At 57.0% G+C, this 24,996-nt stretch overlaps 1 protein-coding gene across 9 annotated transcripts in view; it reads right to left on the reverse strand.

Moving 5' to 3' along the window:
* Window positions 1–3,340: 3,340 nt before the first annotated feature.
* The window catches only part of EXD3 (exonuclease 3'-5' domain containing 3), a 250,668-nt gene continuing 229,012 nt past the window's right edge, over window positions 3,341–24,996 (reverse strand). For all 9 annotated transcript variants that reach the window (XM_085593681.1, XM_085593676.1, XM_085593674.1 and 6 more), the window contains 2 exons: window positions 12,335–12,428; window positions 3,341–3,897 (listed from right to left, as the gene is read on the reverse strand). In XM_085593681.1, the coding sequence (XP_085449807.1) occupies window positions 3,581–3,897; window positions 12,335–12,428 (411 nt within the window). In that variant the 3' untranslated portion in view covers window positions 3,341–3,580. The remainder of the gene's footprint in view (window positions 3,898–12,334; window positions 12,429–24,996) is intronic.

Consider the following 24,996-nt stretch of genomic DNA (forward strand, 5'->3'; position numbering starts at 1 on the left):
GAGACACCTTCCACTATCCCAGAGTGCTCCAAGCCCCATCCAGCCTGGCTTTGGACACTTCCAGTGATCCAGGGGCAGCCAGAGCTGCTCTGGGCAATCTGTTTGTTGCACTGCATGGCTACTCCTTTGTGGTGGCTGCAGGATGGGGATATGTCACCCCACTGCTCCCACTGCACAGTTCCCCCAGAAGACTCATTACAGCCCACCAGAAGTGGCCTCTGTATCTGCTGAGTGCTCTGTGGGATAGCCCTGGGATCTAAGCAGGCTTGGGGGTGACACAGCCACAGCCCCCATGGGATGCATGCCTGGTGAGTGATAGAAGCTCATTTGCCTAAGGGTCATGCCCACAGCTTGATGGGAAAGGTCTGGTCCCAGGCTATTCCCCAGGGAGCAAACATCCCCTGATTGATGTGAATGTCCCTCCTGGACAGACACCGCTCTCCTCTCCCCTCACTGTGAGCAGTGACCCTGCCCTGTGGGAGCAGCATTCCCGTGGTCTGGGGCAGCACAAGGGCTGGAGCTTACAGACAACTCAGGCTGAATCTGTGTCCAAAAAGACACTGATTTGTTTGAAAATGGCAGCCAAGCAACTGGGAGCTCAATTGGAGCATCTGGCTGGAAGAGTGGCTCCAGGATGAGGATGGGCAGTGATACAGCCCCGGTCCTCCTCCTCCTGTGCCTTGCTGGCTGCCTTAGGGACCAACCAACCCTAGTTCAAGGCACAAAGTCATGCCAGGGAACACTGAGCTGATTTCTGTGAGCTGATCAAATATGTGGTGAGGTTTCCGCTCCAGATTACAGGAGGAAGGAAGTTTGCTTGGAAGGGGATGGGGATAAGGTGGGGGAGAAGGGAGGGAAGTGCATTCCTGCCTGATGAGGAACAATGTTGATATATTAATTTGTAAACTAAAGCTGGCCTGAGCGTCAAACACCTTGTCCCTGTCCAACTCTGAAGGATGTGCGGGAGTACACAAGGAGAGGAGAGGAACCGTCTGACATCCGATGCAGTGTGTAGTTTCCCAGGGCTGAGGGATGGATGCTGCTCAGCCAGATCTCATTCATGATAAAGAGCAATAAAACCCTTCCTCAGTGCTGTTTTATCCCAGGGTCCCCTCATGATCACATCCTGTCACGCAGAGGCAGGAGCTGAGCACAGGTGAAGCACCCGGGGGATCCGTGGACTCATGGATCCATGGAGTGAGCAGCCCACCCAGAGGGCTTGTCCCTGCCACAACACTGCTGGAGCTGCCCTTCCCACGCAGGACCAAACGGCTCCATAAAACCAAGGCAGGCTCATTACTGCCCTAATAAATGTTAAACATTAGTATGACACAGACAATGGGATTTTGTAATTATTTTTTTTAAGCTGCCAGATAAGGAAACAATAGTGTAGGCTGACTAGAAAGCTGTTTTAATTCCCTTTAACACGTATCCACCATCCAAAACTGGACAATTTATTACCTCCTGGATGCTCCTCAAGGCTAATCTGATGTGGAATTTGCTGTTGACAAATTTGCTGTGACATAGCACCTCTATGATTGGAGGTGACCTTGCTGCACACTTCCCACCATGGCACCACCTCCTGTGGGCAGCAGAAAGGAAGAGGTGCTGTGCTGGGTCCCAGCCACTGCCCCTGTCCCCAGGAGCTGGATAGAATCCTCTAGGAGCTGTTTTGTGCTATGTCCACAGGTACACACCACTTGCTGGATTCTGCCCTGGGTTGGTGTCCTAGAACAAGTCCCAGCCATGGGACCCTGCCCTAGCACAGCCCTGACTGTAAGCACAGGAGCTCACCCCTAAACTGGGAGAGCTCTCAAGCAGATAAAATCCTGGAGTTGACCAGGAGGTCAACTGTCCCCAGGGATCAGAGGGAAAGGCACCTTCTAGACAGCTGTCCCCAGGTGAGGGACATGGCTATGTGTCCCCATCTCGTGTGCGCTCCCCACAGCAGAAGTGGCAGACGAATGTGAAACCACAGCTCTGGAAAACCCAACAAGCAAAGGCCAAAAGTGCCTATGAGTGGTCAGACGTGCATGTGGCTCAGCAGCTTCCCCTAAACAGGACCTGGAAAGGTTAATCCCATTTTGAAGAGGTTTATTTCATGGCATGACGAAGCAGCGCACACTGTGAGGGCCAGCAGTTGGAGGCTCTGCACCATTCCTGCTTTGCCTCATCCCCAGTTTCTGCCCTCCCAGAATAAATCCTGAAGAAGCTGGATGCTGACACAAGGATGAATCTGTGTGGAGCTGTGAGATTTGGGTTGCTCAGTGCCTGGTACTGGCAGTGTGGGGATGGTTGGCTTTTAGGGTCACTTGTACCTATGAATGCTCAGGCATTAATATTATGGATCTTATGGAAAAGAAGAATATTTAAAGTGGAAAAATGGTTTGTTTCTTTTATTAAAGCATTGAGCCAGAGGGTGAGATGTCCCTAGGAGGAAGGACCCTCTGGCACCATGTGGCCAGGACCTTTGGAAGAGGGAAAATGAGTCCTGCACTGCAGCACGAGCTGCCTGGGCAGGTGCTTCACTAGCTCATAAATGTCACATCTCAGCCAAGAGCTCCTCAGGCCCTCTCAACAATAACAGCAGGGTCTTGCAGTTAAAACAGATTGGAAAAATTTTGCAGATGCTCTTCTGTTCAGGATGGAATGGTGTGAGCTTGGCCATGGATTGGGAGGCACTGGACAGCAGCCCCCTGGAGCTGCAGGACCTGGCTGGGATCTCCATGGTGAGATGCTGGCCGGTCCCACCAGTGATGCCAGTTCCTGGTATTAGTGGGCCCACACACCTTATTGCCTCTCCTGTGCACCCTGCACAGAGCCTGGGTACCGGGCTGTGCTGAGGCACCTCCCCAGCAGAGGAGGAGGCTGGCAGCTTTGGCAGCTGGCAGCTTTGGGAGTCCTTCCAGGACCAGCCTGACCCTGCTGGGGTATCCCAGGCTGCAGCACAGAGGGTCCAGGTGCTAGTGGGCATTGTGGTGCACCCAGAGATTCCCCTGAGCCCAGCAATGCTCAGCCTCCCCAGAGCTCCATGCCTGGGCCAACCAGCTGTCCCCAAGGAGTGCTGGCAGCACAGGGTCAGGGTGAGCAGGATGCTGGGGATGTGTTGAGGCTTGGCACATGTCCCACAGGCTGGGAGTGCTTAGGATGCTCTCTGCCCTGTGCTGCTATTGGGGATGTAGCTCCTGCTCCCCATGAGTGAGTGGGCAGAGGAGCACTGGGGTGTGTGGGTGTGGTGGGGTCAGCACTGCTGGGGTGGTGGTTTTGTTCAGCAGAGCCCTCCCACCATCTTGCCATGTGTAGTTTGGAGAGGGGCAGAAATAAAGCAAAGGGTCCACTCTTCAGCCACCTCTGCTTTAATGATCTCATGGAGGCCATGTATTTTTGAGCTGTTGGAAACCACTGGTGTATCTGTGACAGAGCTCTCCATGATGGATCCCAAAATGAGAGCTCCCACCTCCCCACTTCCAGCCTCTCTCTGGAAACACATGGCCCAAAATCTGCTGAGGTTCCCCAGGCAGTCCCAGTTCCTCTTTGGAGCCCCTGTGCTTCTACTCATCTCGGCTCGGCTCAGCTCAGCTCAACTCAGCTCATAGATGCTCTGTGTGTCCCCAGAGGCCACAAGAACATCCTGAAACTGGGAGACGATGCGTCCAAAATGGGATCCTTCCCAAAACACTTTCCCACAGCAGGTGCAGCAGTAGAAGTCGGTGAGCTCTGCTCTGTCCAGCACCCCGGGGGGGATGGCAGTGACCTGCAGGACCGTGTCCCCTGCCAGCACCGCAGCTGCCCCGCACTGCTCCATCCCCTCTGCCTGCTCGCTGTGTGGGGTGCAGCCAGGCTGGGCTGTGTCACAGTCTGGCATGGTGACACTGCAGCTCTGGCTCCCCAGGCAGCCTGTGGAGAGAGGAGACAGCAGATGAACCACCAGTCACTGGTGTGATGGGCTGAATCTGTGCTTAACCACATAAGCAACCCCTTGAGGGACCTGTCATCCCTGCAGGGGTCCAGGCTCTGCCCTGCATCCCAGGGAGGAGCATCCCCTGAATTGGGGAGGAGGTGGTTGGTCTCCAGCATCCAGCAGCTGCCTGCCCTAAGCGTGGCACCCGTGCAGCCACTTGCTCCCCTGCAGCTACCTGGCACCTCCTGCAGCTCCTTTGCCGTGTCTTGGGGTCTGTTCCAGTCTGGGTAAGGGCTCCGGTGCTGCTGCTGTTCTGGGTGCGGTGGTTTTGCCTCCCGGCCACAGGTCAGGCCAGGCTGCTCTCGGAGCTGGGCAGTGCCCCCACCCCAGGCTGCGTTATGGGGCAAACAAACAGCAGGGAAACCTCTACTGCTGCTTTAATCAAACCGCCGCCGTGATCAGCTGCTAACGGCACCCGGGACTCTCCCCACGTGCCCGCGGACACGGGGCCTTGGCCCCATGCCCACCCCCGCCAGGTACCCTGGCCAAGGGGCTGAGTGACGGGGCCGCCCCCAGCGCCGGGACGAGGGAGCGCTGCCCGCACACCGAGCGCCCCGAGCCGGCCGTCCCAGCGCCCGGGGCTGGCTCTCCTCCCGCAGCGGGGCACCGCAGGTCTCCAGGTCCGGGCAGCGGGAGCCGAGGGCTGAGCTGCCTCCCATCCATCAGGGAGCCTGGCAGCCGGGAACAGGCTGCACTTAGTGCTGCGGGATGTCCCCGTTTTGGCAGGGGGATCTATCCTGCTCGGGCACTACTTAAGACAACAAAAGGCATCCTGCATCGCTCTAGTGGCACTTCTGGGGTGTCCACCCGACCCTTCTCAGGATCACAGGGACCCTGTCAGGAGTCAGCTGGGACCGAGAGGGGCACCAGCATTCCCAGCTGGCCCTTCTCTGCATTCCAGAGCCGTCAGGAGCTGGGACATGCTGGGGATTACCGTGGGGGAACGAACAGATGGGAACAGCCCTGAAACGGCCATCCCATTCTGGCAGAGTTGTCCCGTCCTGGCAGAGTCAGTCCCAGCTGTGCAGAGGGGTCTGGGCCTGCCCATCGCATGAGCAGAAAGAGCCACAGCCCAGGGGAGTTGTGGAAAGATCAGCTCACACCAACCCCTGGTTCAGGGGGGTTCCCCAGACCCCCTCCAAGACCTTCCACACCTCCCCAAGGCAGATTACCAGCCTGAGCTCGTGAGGCACAGTCACCCCCAGTTCCCAGCACACCAACAGCCATGCTCAGGGTCATGGCTGTCACTGGGGATGTTCTCACAGGGGATTTGCAGGCCAGCCCTTCACCACCACATTGCCCAGCAGAACCACTAGTTTGGGGTTTGCTGCCACAGCACAAGGGGAAGCATCCCCAAGCCCCGTCTGAGACCCTGGGCAAGAGTTGGGTTCACCAGGGCTGTGCCCCAAACAAGTGCCCTGTGGCCTCACTCACAGATGAGCCTTTCCTTCACTTCCTGCATCTGCTTTGGACACTGGCATCTATCCTTAAAGGGAAAACAATGACCTCAGTTTCCCATTTTCTCCAATTTCTGGTAAGTGGTGAAACACCCAGGAAGCTATTGAGAGATTCCTGAGTCACTCAGAGCAGGGATGTGGAGGAAGAGTCCATTTCCCAAGGGTTTCTCCAGGATAAAGCCTGCCAGCGGGTGGCAGATCCCCAAGGCAAGAACAGTAGCTCTGTCCTCACTCTGTTCCCGCCTCCCTCGGCCCTGTGCCACTCCTGTGTTTGGTGCCTCAGCCTCGGCACCCTTTTCTCTCCTATCCTCTCTTCTCTCAAGCACCAGATCCTGAAGGGAGGGACATTGACCTTGGATGGGACTTTTAGATCCAAAGCAATGGAAATGACGCTGACAGCATGCAGCACCCATGGCCAATGGCTTTCCACATCACCAAAAATTTGTCTGGCCAGAACATGTCACCAGCACACTGACAGGACACTGACATGTGTGCCTGCAGGGATACTGGGTAATTTTCTGTCTTCCAACACACTCCCTCCACTGTCCTGCTGCTGATGGGCAAAGCTAATGGCAAACCCCTCCTTCCCTGCACAGGGGGTGGGAAACCTCCAGCTCCCCCAAAGACCCCAATCCCACCCCCCGGGCTCCTGGGAAAAGGGCGGGCAGGGAGGGAAAGTTCATCCCTTAAAAGGCTGAGGAGAGAAAGGCTGTGATGGTCACCCTGTAGTTTTGCCTTTGCTTGCACCAGCCCCCTCCTAATTGTGGCTCTTCAAAGGGTTGAAAATGCTACATCACTTCAAAGTGACCATTTCTGAATGGGAGCTTGTAAAACCCTTTCTCCCCCTCCCACCAAATTCTTCCCAGGGCTTTTGAAGATGCCTGTGCTCCCCTCACTGGCAGGGTGAAAGGGCCACCAGGCGTGAGGCACAGGATGCCAGCCGGGCACACGGGAAAATGGAGCTGGGAAAGGCTGGATCCCCCAGAAAAACAGGGGTTTCCAGGGGAAGGGGGGGGTGGCTTGAGGGAGGGTTTTTTCCTCCCCTTTCAGACAGGCAGAGGCCTCCCCAGTGGAGCCCTGGCTCTCTTGAGACTGCATCCCCGCTTGCCTGGATGCTGCACACCCTGGAGTTACACGGGAGCTGGAGCAAAAGGCATGTGCAGGGTGCATGGGGCTGCGGGGAGCCCAGTGTATCCTTCCAGTGTGCCAGGAGCTTGTCAGATCTGCGGCTTCCAGAGCTCTGCAAGGCTCACACCAAAGGCTGGATTCCCACCGCATCCCCGCGGAGGAGAAAGGAAAGCGATTCCTTACCAAATCGATTCGAAACACTTCTTGGGAACTAATAATCCCATTATAAAACATCTTGAAAATAAAAACCCCTTTGCCTCTCACTTACCTCTCCCCCGCTTGGCTGGGTCACCCTGGGGATGACAGAGCCTGGGTGAGGGGCTGAGCCCTGCAGCCCCCAGCCCCTCAAAGCTGAGCACCCCCATGTGAGCGCTGCAGAGCTCCACAGGCAGCAACCGTCGTCCCCTGGCACTGTCCCCAGCTGGACAGTGCTCTGCACAAGAGCCGTCTCCTCCTGGCCTTGCACATGCTGCCCACTCACAGCTCCTGCCCACCCCTGCTCACCTGTGGGATTAATCCCATGGGAACAGCAAAAACTGCTGCTCTTCCTGCCATGATGTCTTCCCGCCAGGAAATGCTGCCATGTCCAGGGCAGAGGAGATGCTGCAGCACCTCCATTCTGCTTACTTCTGTATCAAGTTATTTCCTGAGCTAAGCAAAGCCACTCTCGGTGGTGGCATCCCACTCCTGCACACACTTGTCACCTCTGCAGCAGCCCTGCTTTGTGCTCAAGTTCTTACTATATGCCTCAGGGTGGGGTGGCCCGATGCTCCATGAGGTGGGTGCAGCAGGAGCTCCCCAGCCTGGATTGGATCCCCTTCTTTCAGCCCCCAGTCACCAGCACCAAGACAGTGGGGCAGACCCACGCCAGAGGCCCATCCCACACCCTGGGCACTGAACAGGCTCGGGGCAGTCCAAGGGACCAACAGTCCCTTCCCCTGGGGGGACACGGCAGCATCTGGGACCCACAGCCACTGCGATCACTCTGGTGGTCCGAGAAAACCCCTGAACTATTGCCACAGGGAGGCTGTGGGGGCAAAGTGACTTGTCCCAAGATAGGAACGAGACAGGAGCTGCACTGCATGTGCCCCACTGCAAGGTCCTGCTCATGAACACATGGGGCTGAGCCCAGTGGGGTGGACATAGGACAGGACAGGGGGGCTCTTAGTGGGGGTCACATTGAAAGGCCACCATGATGGTGACACTGGTGACCTGTAGTCCCTCCAGCCTATTGTGTCAGCTGCAATGCTGGATCAGCACTACTGGGACAGCACCAGGACCTCCACAGCAGGACAAGTGGGCACAGCAGGGTTTGGAAAGATGAGACAGAGCAGAATCAGGACAATCCTCTTTTGAAACTGTGCCCATTCCCCTTTCCCAGCCCACCCAGCCCTGATTTGGCCAGGAACAACCTGTCCCCACTGTGTGAGCCCTGGGCACCCCCAGGGTTTCAGCGTCAGGGTGGTAGCCAACAACTTCCCAAGAAGCCAGGTACTTCTGCCCAAAATCCTGCCCCATGGGCCCTGTTTCTAGCCCAGGTCCCTCTGTGTCAGCCCTGCCCGAAACAAGGCCTTGGGGCGAGGAGCTGGGTGCCTGTCCCGGCTGGCTCAGGCAAGCACACCTGGCAGCTCCTGCTGCCTCTGGAGAGGCTGTGGGTCCGGCAGCCCTGTGCCAGCCTGAGCCCTGTGCCAGCCCCGAGCCCTGTGCCCACCACAGCCAGAGCCATCACCACGGTGTGCGGGGCTCAGCCGCAGCCAGGGCTGGGGGCTGGGGAGAAAGCTCACAGCTTTGTCGAGGCTTTGCACAAGGCTAACACAGACCTGGGAGCATTCTTGGAGTACAAAGGTGCCTGGGAAACCTCGGCCTCGGTGAGAGATCAGCCTGATAAGAAGAGTTACGAGCCTGAGAAATGTACTGATTGCAGGGCACTGAAGACGGCTGGTTATCTTTTCCTCCTCGATAAGGCAGATAAGCAAAGGACAAAGGACTCGGGATTGTGCAACCTGGGCTGCAGCAGCCTGGCCGTGATCTTAAGATGTTCCCAGGGTGGAAGAGGGAGGATGAGCTCAAGCAAGAGGCAGATCCAGCTGCTCTCATGGCCCCGTGCCGCTGTTGAGAGAGCCCTGCCAGCGCCTGTACCCAGGGCTGCAGTGGCCCCCGGCTCTGAATGCCCCCAGCTCCTTCCTGGGGCACACTGGGCACAGTGCCCCTGTCAGCAGGCACAGCAGAGCTCTGCAAACCAGCACGCACAAAAATGCTGCCGAGTCCCAGCCCTGCCCTGCTTTTCCATGTGAATAAATGAATTCCACTGCAGAGGGAAAGCTGGCAGAGCGCGACCCAGCTGAGCCTGGGAGGTGTTTCTGGCTGGTCTCACTACTGCAGCCCCCGGTCCCATCACTGCCCTGCTTGGGCAGGTGAAGATGCTCCTGTTATTCTGTTGCACCCTGGAGAAGAGAAAGCCTAAATGCATGGGGCAGATGGGCAGGGGATCCCCTGGATCCAGGGGTGCAACCCCTCAGGAACTCATCCCCTTCCATGGAGAAGTATTCAGAGCAGCCCAAGACAATGGGGGTGCCTTGGCACCACAAATGGAGTTTGGTAGAAAGCAGTGAGGATCCATGGGTGCAAGAATACTGCTGAGACAGCACAAGGATCGATCTCACATCTTTCCTCACATGGCAACAAGACAAGTGTGATGCTCACAGCAAAGCCAAATAATGTAGATCAGGGAAGCTTCCAGCCGTAGGGCTTTGGGCATGCAGGGGGCTCTTCTTGATGTCCATCAGAGTTCCTGGCTAGGAGAAGTGGGTCCCACCAGCCCATGCCCTCAGCTGCCCCAGTGTGGTGGCTGTAGAGGAGGGACTGTCCTGCTGCCACCCCAGCTTTCCCCACACTGGCCTGCAGCCTCCAGCCTGCCTCGAGCCATCTCTGCTGGCTTTTCCCCAGGCTCGGGGTGGAGCCGAGGGAAAGAAATCCCAAGTCACTGCTCAGGTTGGCAGAGGCAAGTTGAGTGTCCCAACTGCCTGATGCCATCCTGCCACCCAATGCAGGGACACTCTGGCCGCTCCTCCAGCCACCACTGGGGCCGTCGGGGGGACTTATCCTGCACCTGTGTCCAGAGCCCCAGTGCTGGCAGCTGGTCAGGGAGGATGTCTGCATGGGAGGGTCCCAGCATGGGAGTGGAGGCTGCACCCTGCCTGGTCAGCACCACAGACCCAAGAGCAGGAGGATCTTTTTTTTTTTTTTTTTTTTTAATCTTTTGCAGCACATTTTAGATGGTGAGGGGAGATTTTGCAATTAAATTAATCTCCTCTGTTTGGCAGCTCCCAACCTGATGGAATGTGCTACATCCTCTCCTTTTCCAGAGACCAGATTTCATCTGGCAGAGCACCCACTGAACTCTGGGGTCCCATGCCAGCTGGTTTTACTGCACTGACTAAGCAAGAGTTCCCCATACCACACAAAAGCCTGTGACACAGCCCATTCCCCTGGGTCACTTGGGAGCCACAATCTGTCACTGCCTCCAGTGAGGACTTGCCTGTGCCCCGTGGTGACCCACAGCCCTGCTCCCCTCTCTGCCCCTGTCTGCTCCAGGCACCTGAGCTGCTCAGAGCATCCCACTGGGAAATCACAGGGCAAAGTGTCTGGGCTTGAAACTGTTTGCAGCACCTCTGTCAAAACCCTCATGCAGGGAAAAATGTGGCTGTGTTAAGGATTATGTTCCCTAAAACCTGTGAAAGTCCTAGGAAAGTAAGAGTGACTATTACAGGATAAATAATTGGCCTTTCATTACTTGGAAGCCCTGCTACAAAAATCCAGGAACCAAAGGAAGCAGCACTGGCTGCAGCTGGACACCAGGACTTGGGAGCTCCTGGGCCAGATGCAGACTTGTGTTGAGAGGTGGTCCTGAAGGATCTGTCCCCATCACCCATCTGCCCCAGCACCCACAAGCTCCTCCCTGGAGAGGTGAGACCTTTGTGGGAAGAAGTTCGCTCCTTGTCTGGAAGCAGGAGCAGGGAAAAGGCATTTTCTTCCCAAGCAGCAGCACCTGGCCATGGTCTGAGCCATGCACAGGGGCATGACAGGGACAACATGGCCTGGGCTGGAGTCATGGGACAGGGGACAGTCCTGTTGGGGGCTGTGGGTGCTGAACACCCCCATGCCATGTGTTGTGCCATGACAAGGGCAGAGCAGATCCTGTCACCAACTCTGTCAGCAGGAAAATGTAAAGGAAATCAGGGAATAGGTGAGATTTTTCTTATTGACCCACTCCTGTGGCTGCCCAGCCTGTTCCAATGTCCCCACCAAGTGTTGCCAGAACACTGTAAGCAAACCCTTCCTATTTGTCTTCCTGAATATCTGACCTAAGGGACAACCTAGTAAAGCTCACACTTGCAATCACTGCAGCTCCTAGGAAAATCCAAACAGAAACAGAATTCCCAGGATGGGGCCAGAGCCCTGGTCACAGGGAAGTCTACTGGCAAGTCTCCAGCCCTACTGTGCCCACCTGTCTGGGAATCACAGCTTCTGTCTCATGTCTCCACCAACCCTCTGGGGATGCTGTGGCACCGTTGGTCCCTGCCAGCTCCGGGGCAGAGGATGCTCCCCACTGGAGGACACCCCCGACAAGGCCATGAGTGACATGACCAGTGCAGGGGTCCTATCTGCTCCTTCCCCAGGAGCCTCGCCAGGTACATGGGGGACCCAGCAGGAGACTGCACGGCCCGATGGGGACACAGGGTGTTGCAGATGGAGTGTAAAGAGTAGAGCAAGGTCTGCAAGAGTCTGTGTGGGGGAGCCACGGTGCTCTGTGAGACCCTCCCAGCTCCATCAGCCCCATCCCGAAGCGGGGAAGGGGAAACGGCTCACTCTGAGCACAAACCACAGCATTTCTATTTCCCATACTCTGAAACTGGCTGAACTGGCCCGTCTGGTCGCTGGGTACACACGCAGAGTGCCCTCACCGGAGAAACCGCTGGGGAGGATGTCCCGGCCTCTGGGGAAGCGCAGCACTCCCAGGCTGCCGGCACCATGGGAAAAGCTGCCCCACCACGTTCCTCATGCCCAGAGCCGCACGTGCAGCTCCCAGCAAAGCCACAGCCAGCCAGGAGCACCCAGCAGCTGCTACCTCCCTCTGCTCCCTGCTGCCAGCACACCAGGAGGTGATGCTCCGAAGGGCTGGGGCAGGGCCCAGGCTGGGTTGGAGCTGCAGCAGGGGAACAGTCCCATTCCCGTGTGCCTGTGATGGGTGGCATTTGCCACCAAAATATGTCTCCCTGTGGGAAGGAATGTGTGTGGGACAATGCAGTTTGGGGTATGGAGGAGCCTTCTCTCCCCAGAGTCTGCTGGAGCCTGGCTGGGCAGGCAGCACTGACTCACCTCCCTGCAGCCTGACCTAATTCATGAGGCACTGGCCAGGTGAGGAAGGCACTGGGCAGGTGAGGAAGGCACTGTAAGCAGCCCCAGCCAGGAGGCATTTCACCACACAAGCTGAGTTTTTCACGTTCAGATGATGAAGGCCTCAGGCTGTCACTTGAGCTACTGTTGACATGTCACCATCTTCCCGGGCTGGGCAGTCCCATGCATGACCCTGTGCCTTGCAGGGCAGGACAGGGCAGCCAGGGCAGAGACATAAACCAGACCTGAAAGAGCTCTTGGGTCTGCGCCCCGTGGCAGGGCACTCCAATCCCCTTCTGAGAGACCCCAGGCCCAGGGGGTTGGTCCTGCTCTGTGCAGGGCAGTGAGTCCCAGGGAAGGGCACAGGAGGGGGGATCACCCACCCACTCACCTGCACTGTGCTCCCCTGACTCTTGTCTGCTGCTCTCAACCAGCTGCTTCATCGCCTCCCGTGAGACCTTCAGGTACTTGTTGCAATTGCACACCTGAGAGAAGAGAAGAGAGAGGGGGAGGTCAGTGAGATGGCCATTGTGCTCCCTGGGCACCTCCTGCCTGCCCGGGGCACAAACTCATGCTGGGCACCACTGGCACAGGTTGGGCAGCCCCCACCACAAGCACCACAGCATGAAAACCAGGGCAAGGCCTGTCCCACTGAGCAGGGACAGGCACAGGCACCGGCCACAAGCCCAAGAACCACCTCCAGAGGTACTCCCTCTGTGTGTGCTCAGCCATGTCTCCAGTCAGGCTGCCAGCACTGCTGCCCACCCTGGCTCTCTGACCAGAAAACTCCAGCAATGAGGCTGCCTTAAAGCATCAAGCAGCCACCCAAAGTCTCGTTTGTGAGTTCAAGATTTGAACTCTCTTGTCTGACAGAAGCTGGGGATGATGGCTGTGGACCCCAAAACACTCTGGGCTCTGGCTCTGCTTGCCTTGGGTCTGCTGCAGCACTGTGAACACTGTGAACACTTTCTACCCCACCTTTTGTTTGCCAGTATGTACCCAGACAAGTCTCTGAGTGCCCATATGTGCCAGGTGCTGGACCCCAAAAAGTTCCCTAAATCCCACTGCTGAGGAGCACCCAGGGATGGAGCCTGGGGCTAAGCACAGGGTGCAGCTGACAGCCAAACACACTTGCTCAGAGTGAGCAGCACGAAAGCTCCCCGGGAGCATCGCAGCGGCTCCTGACACCTTCGCTCTCCTCTGCCCTCCCTCCTGGGCCGGGAGCTGGTTGTTGGGATGTGCCACAACACCTTTCACCAGCTGTTTGTTTTTAGGGGCTGTTTTCTGCTGGCAGAGCGTTCCAAGCACACTGCACCCAAGGCAAGGAGGGAGAGAGGTGAGCAACTTCACTAACCAGAACAAGTCAGTTCCCTGCCAGGGGCTCTGCTCCAGAGCCTGTTGAAGCCAGAAAGGTTTTTCCAGCTCCCAGCCAGGCTCTGGTGCGGGCTGGCAGCCACTCTGCTGGTTTGGGGCTGGAGCAATGCTGGGTTCATGGCATGGGGCAGTGATGGCCCTACTCCCACACAGCTGCCTGCAGGAGGAATGGGGCAGGCTGATTTGTCTGGAAATGAGCTTGCCACCATGCAAGGCTCTGCCTTGCAGCATGAGATGATTCCCACTGGCAGCCTCCACAAAACCAGCACACACTCCCCATCTATCCGCATCCCAGCACACATCTCAGCCTTTTGGCCAGAAAGGACACCTGGACTTAGGTCCCTGAGGCCCCATTGCTCCAGACCTGCAGAGCAGCAGCATGGACAGACAGACAGAGATGGACAAGGGGTGATCTTGGAAGCACCCAAATGACATGGAAAACACTGCATCACTTTTAAAAGGGGATTTTGCAGCCACATCAGGGAACAACCCCTTGAGCAATCTGGGACAGAGCCCTGCACTGCTCCTTGCTCATGCTGGGGGGCAAGATGAGAGCACTGATACCAAGAGGGGTGAGCATGTCCCCCTGCCCTGAGCAGGCAAAGCCCTCCTCGGTCTCACCCTCAAACCCAGGGACCTGGGAAATGCATGGTGAAAGCCCAGGGAAGCAGAATGACGCTGTGATTTGTGGGAACCTGAATTTCTGCAGAGCCTGACCAGACATTGGATGGTCCCTTTGAGTCCTGAGGACATCCCAGCTCGCACAGGCTGGACCTAGAGCTGAGATGCCACCCCCCAACAGGTACCCACACCCTCACAGGTGGGATTGCAGCAGGCAGAAGGGATGGGCTGTTGCTGGGGACATGTGCTGGTCCCACTCCCCATGATGGTGACAATGGGCTGCATTGCTGAAGAGGGATGTGGAGCCTGGAGGGGTGGGGGATGGTACCTCTTGGGTACCATCTTGGGCACTGGAGAGTCAGAGGTTTCCAGGAAGCTCCCAGACCAGCTGTCCATTGAACTGCCAGCCAGGAGGGTGTAGCATGGCCCAAGGACACCTCCTCCTCTGCCCTCCCTGCTGGCATGGACACATAGGGCTCCTCTGCCCTCTGTCACACACCAAAATCCCCCAGGATGCCCAACCCTGGCAGCTTGGAGACCACCAGGTTATTGGGCAGCAGTGTGAGCATGCTGGGCACAGGCTTCTTGTCCTGCTTGGGTGCACAGAGTGACCTTGCACAAATTTCTCTGCTTCTCTAAAATCCATGACTGTTGTGAATCAGGGGCAATTCACTCCATGGATCAGAAATGCCCAGCAGCACAGGAGTATCCTGGCATTTTCCGCTCTCTGAGGCTGCTGGGTCCTGCCAAGAGGCTCTGTGCCCCATGCCACCCCCATAGGGCCTTCACCACATTCAGCTTCCCAAAAACAGAGTATGGGCTCAGGAGGCAGATAAGGCACTTAAGCAGCAGCACCAATTAGCTGTAATAAAAAATTGCAATTAATTTTTTTTCAATGCCTTGCCAAAATGAGCCAAAAGAGATGGAGTGAGTGGGGAAGGCTGCCACTTCCGCAAGCTGGGCTGAATGGCTGCTTTGCAGGGACCACTGGTGGCCTCTGGCTTGAGGCTTGGCTCCTGGGGATGTGGAACAGTTTTTTTGTGTGGATGTTTCTTATACAGGGTAGGGAAGTGGGGAGCCTATCTGCTGGAGAAAGAATGGTTATTTCTTCTCAGAAAGTTTGGTTTCTACAGATCCATCATGGCAGGATTAGTTGTGGCCCCAAAAATCTTCATGTGGTGAATCAGCAGGAGATGGCAGCATCTTGGAACTCTGCCTGTGGTGCAACTGCTGCGAGCAGTGGCCATGACCTGACAGAGAAGGGTTTGGCATCTCTGTAAGATCTCGGGGTCCTCCCAGCCCCTGTGCTAGGCTTGGGGTGGGGGTGACAGCTTCTGCCCACGCCTCAGTCCTGCCTGGGGGCTGATGCGCTGAGCGGGCTGAACGCAGGGGCTCTGCTCGTGCCGTCAGCAGAATGGGGCTGAACGCAGCGGCTCTGCCTGGCCTCAGGGGTGAGGAAAGGGCAGAGTCCAGCTTGGGAGGAGAGGACTGGGGGGTTGCGGCCCCCACAGGCTTCTGAGCGCCACCCAGTCCGCTGACACCGGGGTCGCCGTGGCGCAGCAGGGTGCCCATGCCCCGGGGCGGTGGGTGCAGGGCAGCAGCGGGCACACCTCGGAGGAGGAGCCCTGCCTTTCTCACGCTGGGGCAGCCCGTGCCAGCACATGCTTAGTCACTGGTAAATCCCAGCCGAGATCTGCTCTGCCCTCTGTGAAATGGATCTTGGCTGCACCCCCGCTGAAGCAATCCGGCGCTCGGGAGCCATGGCGGGCGCGCTTTCCCACGGCAGCCCGGCCCCGGCTCCCCGTGTGAACCGGCCCGGCCCGGCTGCGCTCGGCGAGCGCCGTGCCCCTGCCCCATCCCCTCGGCCGCCGGAGTGCTGCGGGATCCAGGCTCCCCGCCCGGGCTGGGGGACACGGCTGCCACACCTCCCCTGCGCGCCCCGGCTCTGCTGCCACAGCCGGGGCAAGCGTGAGGAGCAGGTGCAGCTCATCGCAGAGGAAGCCGTGGTCCCCGCTGCATTCCCTCACTGTTGTCCGCTCTCCCTGTGCCTGTCTGTGCACCTGGCCGAGCTGCTGCACCTCGTGCGGGGCAGCGTCACCCCCGCACCCCCGTGCTCCTCCCCAGGACCTCAGCTCAGCATCCAGAGGGGCACTGCAGCCCAGCCAGCTCCGTGCTGTCATCGCCAAGGGTGCCACGTGGGGATTTCAAGGAGTGCAGTCATTGGACTGAGACTGTGCTGTTATCTCTGGTGTGGATTTGTGGTCCCTGAGCCCGGTGAGGTGCTCGTCCCCAGCTGCAGCAGCTTGAGCCCCCCTGCACTGAGGCTTTCCCTGCCCATGCCACCAAGAAGGATGAAGCAGGTGAAATGTCCTTTTGCAATGCTGGCAGCCCAGCCGGCGCCTTGTTTTTGTTTAGGATGATCCCTGCCTCTCCCAGCCCTCCTGGCTGGGGATTTCAGCAGCAGTGACGCACGAACCTCCCAGGACTCGAGCAACTGGATGCTTGAGCCTGGAGCTCCCAGGCCATCTCAGCATCCCATCCTCTTTCTGCACCTCCACCCATGGAGATGAGAAGCTGAAAGAAAACTCAAGTTCAGCAGATAGCAGGAGCCCAACCTTCGGCAACTCCAAAAGGGCTGCAGAAGTCAGTGTGAGCTTGGCTAAGGCTGGCAGCATGAGCTCAGGTGGATGTAGGCTAGTACCCAAAACACCTGGAAGATGAGCAGTTCAGGCAGCATTGGAGTCAGTTTTGCTCCTTCCTTTGATATCTCTAAAAGTTGCACCTCCAAAGTGCTTTGAGTCAGCTTGGTGATGCTGACCTCTGCCCAGAGGAGCCAGCCTGGAACAGCCTCTGGGCCTTAGGGCTCCTTCCACCTGCTCTGCTAACAAACGTCACAGGCCAACATCGCTGAGGGATCTCCTTGGCAGGGTTTTACCAGTGAGACACAGCTCTCTGCCTGGAGAGCTCCTGGCTTGGGAAATCCTCAGTGTAAAGGATTTAACTTGCTGTAAAGGAAAACAGTGCCCGGTGTGAACTCTTTGGGGCAATTCAGGGCAGCTCATGTCAGGACAATTCCTTGGGTGTCTTCTGCTCACTGTATCACAGGACTACTCAACAGCCACCTGCAGTTATACCTCTTTTCCTACTCACCACCTACCCTCTCCTCTTTCTCCCTCTCTCCAAGATGGATATCACCTGGTGAAAGGGCCACTCCTCTGGATGGAGGTTGCAACTCTCCCTTTGGTTGTGAAAGCACAGCCCTTGAGCACCCAGGAGCTTCTTTCAGGGACTTATTGAGAGTCGAAACCTCCCCAGATTGCAAGATGCCCAGGCTCAGCACAGGCTGCCCTCTATTACCTCCAAGGTAAGGAATTATGGATCAACCTCTGCACACCTCCTGCCAACAACTCAAAGCAGAGTGCCCAGGAAGGTGGGAGATAGTGGGAAGGGCAGTGAAAGAATACCAGTTAACAACCTAGCAGATGTGAAGCAGAGCTCAGGAGCTGACCATGCTCATCTGCCCACGTGTCTGTTTTCTCACATTTTTCCCAAGTGACTTCAGCTGCCCTTGCTGCACCCACAGCTTTGACCTTCAGACACTCTCCTCTTCCTCCAGCAATGCTCTGCCCTGTAGCACCTTCAAGGTCCTTGCACAAAGAGCAGAAACTCAGCAATTCAGCCCACTGGAGATCTCCACACCCTGGGAATGCAAAGGCCACGACTGGGTGCAGTTCTGGGGACAGCCATCTCTCCAAGGGGATTTTCAGAGAGCAGCTGGCTGGGCCATGTCCCTTCCCCTTTATGCCAAGAGCTTTCCTCACTGATCTTCTCATCGCCAGTGCCTGGGAATCATAAAGGTGCACATTGCTGCTCCTGCTCTGTTGCAATGGTCCAGTGCCTGTCCTTGGGTACCAGCAAACTCCCCAGCAGCAGAGGAGATACTGGGTGTGCCAGCCTGGTACTTCCAGAGAGCAAAAGCTCTCCGTGCACACAACAGCCCTGAGTGCCCACAGCACCAGGGCAGCTCTTCCTGCCAGGGCTTGTGATTTGGGCTGTGATGCTCCCACACAGAAATGCAGCCCGGGCATCCTCTGCCAAACCTGCCTGCACAACCAGCAGCAGGGATTTCATGGCCATCTGGGCTCAGTAACCTGCTGCCAGTGGAAACACAGGGCTGCCAGTGGGATCCTGGCACCAGGGGCCGTTTGGTTCACAAAGAGGGAAGGGCTCTGTTTATTGAATCATTGACATCACTTCCCTCACTGCCAGCCAGGTACTCTGAGAGGTCTCTTAGGCAAGTGCTGACCTAGCCCAACCCTGCTAAGCTGGTAAGATGACATGGATCCCATGCCAGCCTGGTACTGTGTTCCCACTGCTTTCTCTGCTCCCGCTTTGCTATTAGTCATCCATTTCTGGAAGGTTTCTCATGCATAATAAATTGTTTCAACACTTGCATAAGCCAATTCTTCTCATCAGGAGTGACCTGCTCCATTTCCCAACACTTTCCCTAGGCAGTTCTTCCAACTGCCATGAAATACGGAGTTAAAACATGAAGTTTTCTATCCCCCTCGAGGCAAAAGGTGTGGGAAATCAAACAGATAAGAATGCTTTTAATTAGTATCATTTGCATAAGCTCTGGGAAAGGCTCACCTGACAGCTCCAAGGGCCTTGCTTGTCTGGGAGCATCAGCCATGGCTGAAACGGCAGATTAGCGGAGCTCCTCTGACTGGGGAGACAGTGAGTCAGGGTGATAGAGCCCTGGAGCTCCATGGGTACCCCAGCTCCTGTTGGCTCCTCCTTGGGGCACCCCGGATCTCACTACCTTTTTGTCTGTGCAGTCCAGATGCTGCTGGCTCCCTTTCAGGTCCCCCCAGCTCCCACTGGCTTCTTGTCAGGGCACCCTCTTCCCCATTTTCACCCTCGAGTTTGCAGCTACTCTGGGCAAAGAGGTGACTTGTGGGCTGGGGTGAAGGGCAGGGATGGGAAGAGAGGAGAGGAAGCACAGGCACATCCCTGGATAAGGTGTGGAGGCTGTGGAGTGGGCTCGGCGTGCAGCAGGGATGGAAGCAGGCTGTGTGGCCTCTGCTTTTCTCTCCTCTGCTGCACTCGTGCTCCCTCGAGCGCAGACACTGCCAGTCCCCAACCACAAACCGCATCCCACTGCCGTCACTGCCGGGGTGACAACCAGAGCCCTTTTCAGTACCTCAAGGCCTTTGCAGCGATGAGAATATCACCCCACACTACACGTAAACCCACATGCAAAGCTGAATTTCCCAGAGGAAAAAAAATTATGCTCAACTTGCCTCTTGCTGCACACATTCCCCCTCGGATCCCTCCAGCTGCCTCTCAGCTACCTCAAGTCTCACTTGCTCATCTTCCCTCCCAGATGGGCTGGGCGCCCCAAAAAGCTGAAACTGCCACAGCACCCTTGACCCAGCCTTCACTGTTGCTGTGAGCCCTGTTTATACAGCACCCAAAACATAGGTGCTGCTCCAGAACAGGCTCATGACAAGTTTAATAACAAAGCAAACCAGTAATAACTGCCTCCTAACGAGGTTACACAGCATCCCTGAAGACTTGGCTTTAGGGTGAGCTCCGTGCCAGGAGCTGCCAGGGCCGGGGTGTGAGCTGTCCCTTCCCACCCTCCTGTGGTGCCTCTGCTCCTCCAGCCCTACACCATCACTTTCCTGCCTTGTGAATGTGCTTTATATCCAGCTCTGGAGTGAAGGTTACCCCTCCTGTGTCATGCAGCTCCAGGACACCCACCTCCTGCTCCAGCCTGCTCCAGAGCCTGTGCCACAGCATTTGAAGAGTTAACTTACCCAGCTCCCTGCAATGCAGCTCATTGCTGCTCCTCTTTATCAAGCTACTGAGTTTTATCCAGCTGGAGGTGAGAGCTCTGCTCTTGGTTAGAGGATTCCAGAGGCTGATGAACCTCAGGGCTGGGAAAAATAACTCAAATCAAGCTCTGGAATTGTCCAGCACTGGAAACAGAGCAAGGGTCCACATCCTGCCAGCTCATATTCCAAAACTAAAATGCAGGTGGAAATCTGGATACCAAGCAACTCCAGACACTCAGAAGAACATGTTTTGGCACCAGAAATGGAAGAGGTCATTCAGATACATTTTCTGCCCTTGAGTGTCAGAGCCCTGGAAACTGCAAAGGGACGAAGCTTTTCTCTGTCTAGAGGATCCCCATGCTCAGGTCATTGACATTCAGGCACTGGCACTGCTCGCCCTCCCCTGAGGGCTCACTGGCTGTGCTGTGAGCCAGGCCCAGGAATCCCCAGGGCAGCCCATGAAGCCTCTTCCCTGCTGCACCTTCCCCTGGACATGCAGCCAAGCTGGGGGCTGTGTCCTCTGCTCCTGGGGCTGGACAAGCTTTAGGAAATTATCTTTATTGAGTATTAAACAACAGCCACCCTTATTCCAGCTCCTTCTGGCTTCCCCAGGTAGCTGTCCTCCCTCTGACTGAGGTCCTGAGACCAGCTGTGTAATGTATATCAGGCTTGTTCCCCTGCCTGGGGAAGCTGTGCCTGGCTGGAAGCTGTATCCTCAGGTCTCTGCTTTTCCCCAGAGCAGTTTTCAGCCCCAGTGCAAATGGCCAGGGCCACCCTGGGACAGGTGGCTGCCCAGCTTTGCTCCTCAATGGCCATCTGCTCCCCGAGCATACTGATGCCCTCTCCTCTGCCTTCCTTGGGGAGGCCTGGGGTTGCCTGGGCTGTTCTCCAGGCCAGCACTGCAGCTGAGTGGGGTGAGGATGTACGGGCAGAGGCAGAACCAGGGAAGCTGGGCTCATGTTTCAGCTTCTATTTTTATCTGGGAACCCAAGTCTGCTATGCAGAGGCCCCCGGGGAACACACTGCCTTCCCCAGCTGGAACCAGATACCATCAGAGCACTATCTGCCCTTCCCTATCACCGTGCCAGACCTCCGGGTAGAGGACAGCATCACCCGAGGCACTGGGACATCCTCCTGGCTCCTAGCATGCTGTGGCAGGGAGGGAAGGAGCTGGGGAGCAGCTCTGCAGGCCAGGTCCCCGAGCTTCCAGCTGCTCTGAGGTCAGGAACACTTCATCACACATGGAGCTGCAGAACAGCCCTGCCACACTCTCACCAGGCCACCACCCAGGTCAGCAGCCAAGAGCTGGTGTCTCTTCTCAAGCTGGATTTCAGTTCTGTGCCAGGGGAGCAGAATGCTCAGCCTGGGGTAATGCCTGCACCCCCAACCCACCAGGTGCTCTGCAGGAGCCCGTGCTGACGCTGTGGGGCTGCACCAGCCCCATCCCTTTCCATTTGTTAAAGCAAATAAACCTGATTTAGTGGCCAGAGCTGCAGGAAAATGGGAACTTGAGCCACTCCAGCCCGAGCAGCTCGTGTGTAGCTGCAGGTTGGCCAGGGCAGAGGCTGCACTCAATGATGGAGAGCTGGGGCTCCTGGCATGGGAACGTGGTGTGGGAGCGCCCGGTCCTGGGCAATGCCAGTGAGCAAGGGGGCACAGCTGGGAGGAGGTGAGCCCCCGTCCCAGTGGGCAGGCCTGGTGGCCTGCTACTTTAATTGGGGACGAGAGCAGGAGCAGCCACAGAAGAATATTTAAAAAAAAAAAAAAAAAAAGAAAAAGAAAAAAAAAAAAACGAAAAGAAAAAAAAGCGTGAGAAAGGAAATCTGAGTGAGGCCTGGAGCAATCTACCCAATCCAGCGGAAACAATGGCCCAGGAAGAAAAACCAGTTCCTACACATACGGTAGAATAGGCTGGGAATGCTGGAGGAGGGGCGGGAGGCTCCCGGCACAAACAAGCCGGGCATTATGCGGCTGCGCTGCCCGGGGCACGGTGCCCCTTGCCGGTGTGGGGGACCCCTAATCCTGGTGTGCTGGACTGGGCTGGCACCCACCCCAGGGATGGACAGCCAGGAACAGCAGCTCGGGCTGGCGGGGCTCAGCGCTGGGCCAGGCTGCATTTAGCGCCCGAACTGGGCTCAGCTCCCCCTGGTTTAACTCAGCTGGGCTCAGCATCTAGGCTGGGATCTGCCACTGCTCTGCGATTAGACCTGAAAATGGGATCAGAAACATTTTGCCCAGGATTAACCCACATTTTAAGATTAGCCCCCAGGCTGGGCTCACTTGCAGGCAGGGTTTACTCCAGGATGGGCTCATCTCCAAACTAAGCTCACCTCCGGGATGGGCTGGTCCTCAAACTGAGCTCAGCCTCAGGATGGGATGATCCCCACGGTGAGCTCATCCCCAACAGGGCTCAGCCCCAGGCTGAGCTCATCCCCAGACATGGCTCAGCCCCAGGCTGAGCTCAGCCTAAAGGGCTGCAGAACACACAGAGCTGCTGGCTGGGCTCCCCCAGGCTGGTGGGACGTGGGTCCTGGACACTCTGGGGAAGTGCACAACTGCCACTTTGGTCACCTCCTCACCTCCCCAGATCCCACTGTGGGAAGTTCCTCGTCACTCTCGTCAGCACACCCTGTCAGGCAAACCCTAGGCTGTGGATGGGGAAAGCCCAGGTGGATAAATCAGTTCCAGCACGGTCCCACCTGGGCACAAAGAGTGTTGGGAGGGAGCCAGAGAGAAAAGGCAGATCCCACCCCGACAAAGTCCAAAAGAGCTGCAGTACCCTACGCTTGGCCAAGGAGGACTGGGAACAAGCTGGGGCTCAAGAGGTGTCACGGATGTGCCACACTGATGGGGACAATCCTGAGCCGAGGACTCCTGGGACCCTGGGGTCCTGGGCAGTGGGTTGCTCCCAGGCAGCCCACGGGCAGGTGAGGAGGAGGAGGAGGAGGAGAAGCCCTGTGCTGTGCTGGATTTCTTTGTCCAGTGTCTCACTGCAGGTGTGCCAGCATCCTTCTCCCTAAACAACCCCTCATGGGGTGGGACTTATGCTGGTCACCTCTGGGATTTCACACCTCTGGATGTGGCTGTAGGACATGCCATGAGGGAAGGTCCATGGGCTAGCCTACATTTACTGAGAAACCTTTGGCAGGACAAGGGGTGGATTTGGGTGAGCCCCAGGCTGCTGCCAAGCACTTTTGGAAGGCTGTCCCTGTCTGAGCCATGGGCTCAATGTACCCTGAGGGTGCAGCTCTTCCCACAGTGAGCAGACCATGAACTGCACAGCTGGGGTCAGGCAGCATTCCCAGCACAGAGGGGCTCACATGGACCACTACCCTCTTTGAGATCAACCATCTGCATCACATCCTGAGGAAAAATACCAGCTCTTCACACACAACTTCTCCAAAAGGCTCCCCAAAGCAGTCTCAGAGAGAAGCTACACTGGCTGCTAGCTGGGACCAGCGAAAGGAAAACCCTAGGAGCAGGGGAAGAGCTGCTGCTGCCAGAATAAGAACAAACTCCAGGAAACCTTGGGCATTAATTCCCCATGTTCCCAGCCTGACACCTCCCAGATGTGTTAACATGACCCCAGCATGCTGGTGACACGTGAGGTCACCATGGTGTGATGGGGGGCCCAACCCATCCACAGCTCCTCACCACAGCAGCAGGGGGTGCAGGGAGTGATCTACAGCATCACAGGCTTGTGTCACACACACAAAAAGGTAAAAAGGGGCAATAATGTACAAATGTGGCGGTTTTTTTTTGCTCTTGTTGGCCCCAAGGGAGTTGCTGTTTCAGTGGAGGAGGCAAAGCTGGGGCAGATGACAGGAATGATCTGACCCTGCCATATCTGGGTTTGCCCTTTCCTTGATGGACAGGACGTGGGCAGGTGAGTGTTGGTAGAACTGTAATTTCACCCCGCAGAAAAAAATACCTTCAAGTGAAATATGCTGATGGGCAATTTGTGGGGGTGAAGTTGGAGCAGAAAGGTGTATGCTTCATTCCACACATTCCTCTGCAGCTTCCATGGGATAGTGGCTGTGCTCCCCAGGGTCCTCCCAGTGCCCAGGGGGTGATGGAGCGGGCTGAGGATCCTGTCCTGCCACCTTGCTGTCTCTACCAGCTGGGCAGGGCTGAGCATCTTCCCCTCCTTTCCCATTGTGGGGGTGGAGGAATAGGACTGAGGTCCGAGTCCTGCCGGGGTCTGCAAAGTGAAATCTGTGATCATTGTGGGCTGCACCTTCAGAAACACCTGGGTGAGCGCCCCTCACGGGCACCGCCGTGTCCCCAGGTGCCCTCCTGCCGGATCCCGGCGTCCTGCCGCGCACGGCCAGCCCGCTGCCACACCGGAGCGGGGCGTCCCGGCTGATGCCAGCTCCGAGCACAGACCCACGTCCTCGCCCACAGCCACCTCCCTGTGGCCCCTCTCCTGCAGCACCACCCGAAGCACTGAGGAAGAGCCGCGCTCCATCCCTGGCTGCCTCTCGGGCACTGCGAGGGCACCGTGCCAGCAGCTGATGGGAAAGTTCAGGGTCGGGGCGAGCGCGGGGAGAGGCTCATAAAGGGCTCTTTGTGCCGCAGGTCTGCCCCGGCTCCGCGTACAGAGCCCGCGGCCCCACAGCAAAATGCAGCCCAGAAATATGACAAGACATCTTTTTCCCAGGCTGCTGTTAAACTCTAATTAAACATTTCGGCACACTCGAGCGAGGGAATGTCTGTTTCTCAGGCCTGGGCCTTCCCAGCTGAAAATCATCCCCTCCACTGTGAGTGGGCTGGTGCAGGCTGACCCAGAAAGATGCTCCTTGGGCATAGGGATGATGTGAACTCACACACCAGAGTTGGCAACCTGCTCCTCTCCAACCCCTGCATGCCAGCATGGGTCCACTGCTGCCTCTCACTCTGGAGGAGGCATCCAGGCTGGAACAACTGCAGAAGGGGACATGCAGACAGGTCCACTGTGGCAGTGCCACCCCTGGCACTTGTGCATTCCCCACCATGGGAGCTAGGGTCCCTGTACCTGCTGGGGCAGCAGCCCAGGGTGCACAGCCTGCAGGGGCAGGAGGCAGCACCTCCTTCAAGAAATGCTGTCAGAAAATCTAGTGAGGCTAAAACTGTCATCCTGCTATTTTAAAGAATGGAAGAAAAAGAAAATAATGCAAAACAGCTGAACAGTGCCCAGGCGGTTCCAAGTGAGGAGCCCTGTAAGGCAACAGTCTGGAGC

The sequence above is a fragment of the Lonchura striata genome, chromosome 17, assembly GCF_050655825.1.
Source record: "Lonchura striata isolate lonStrDom1 chromosome 17, ASM5065582v1, whole genome shotgun sequence".
Classification (NCBI taxonomy): Eukaryota; Metazoa; Chordata; class Aves; order Passeriformes; family Estrildidae; genus Lonchura; species Lonchura striata.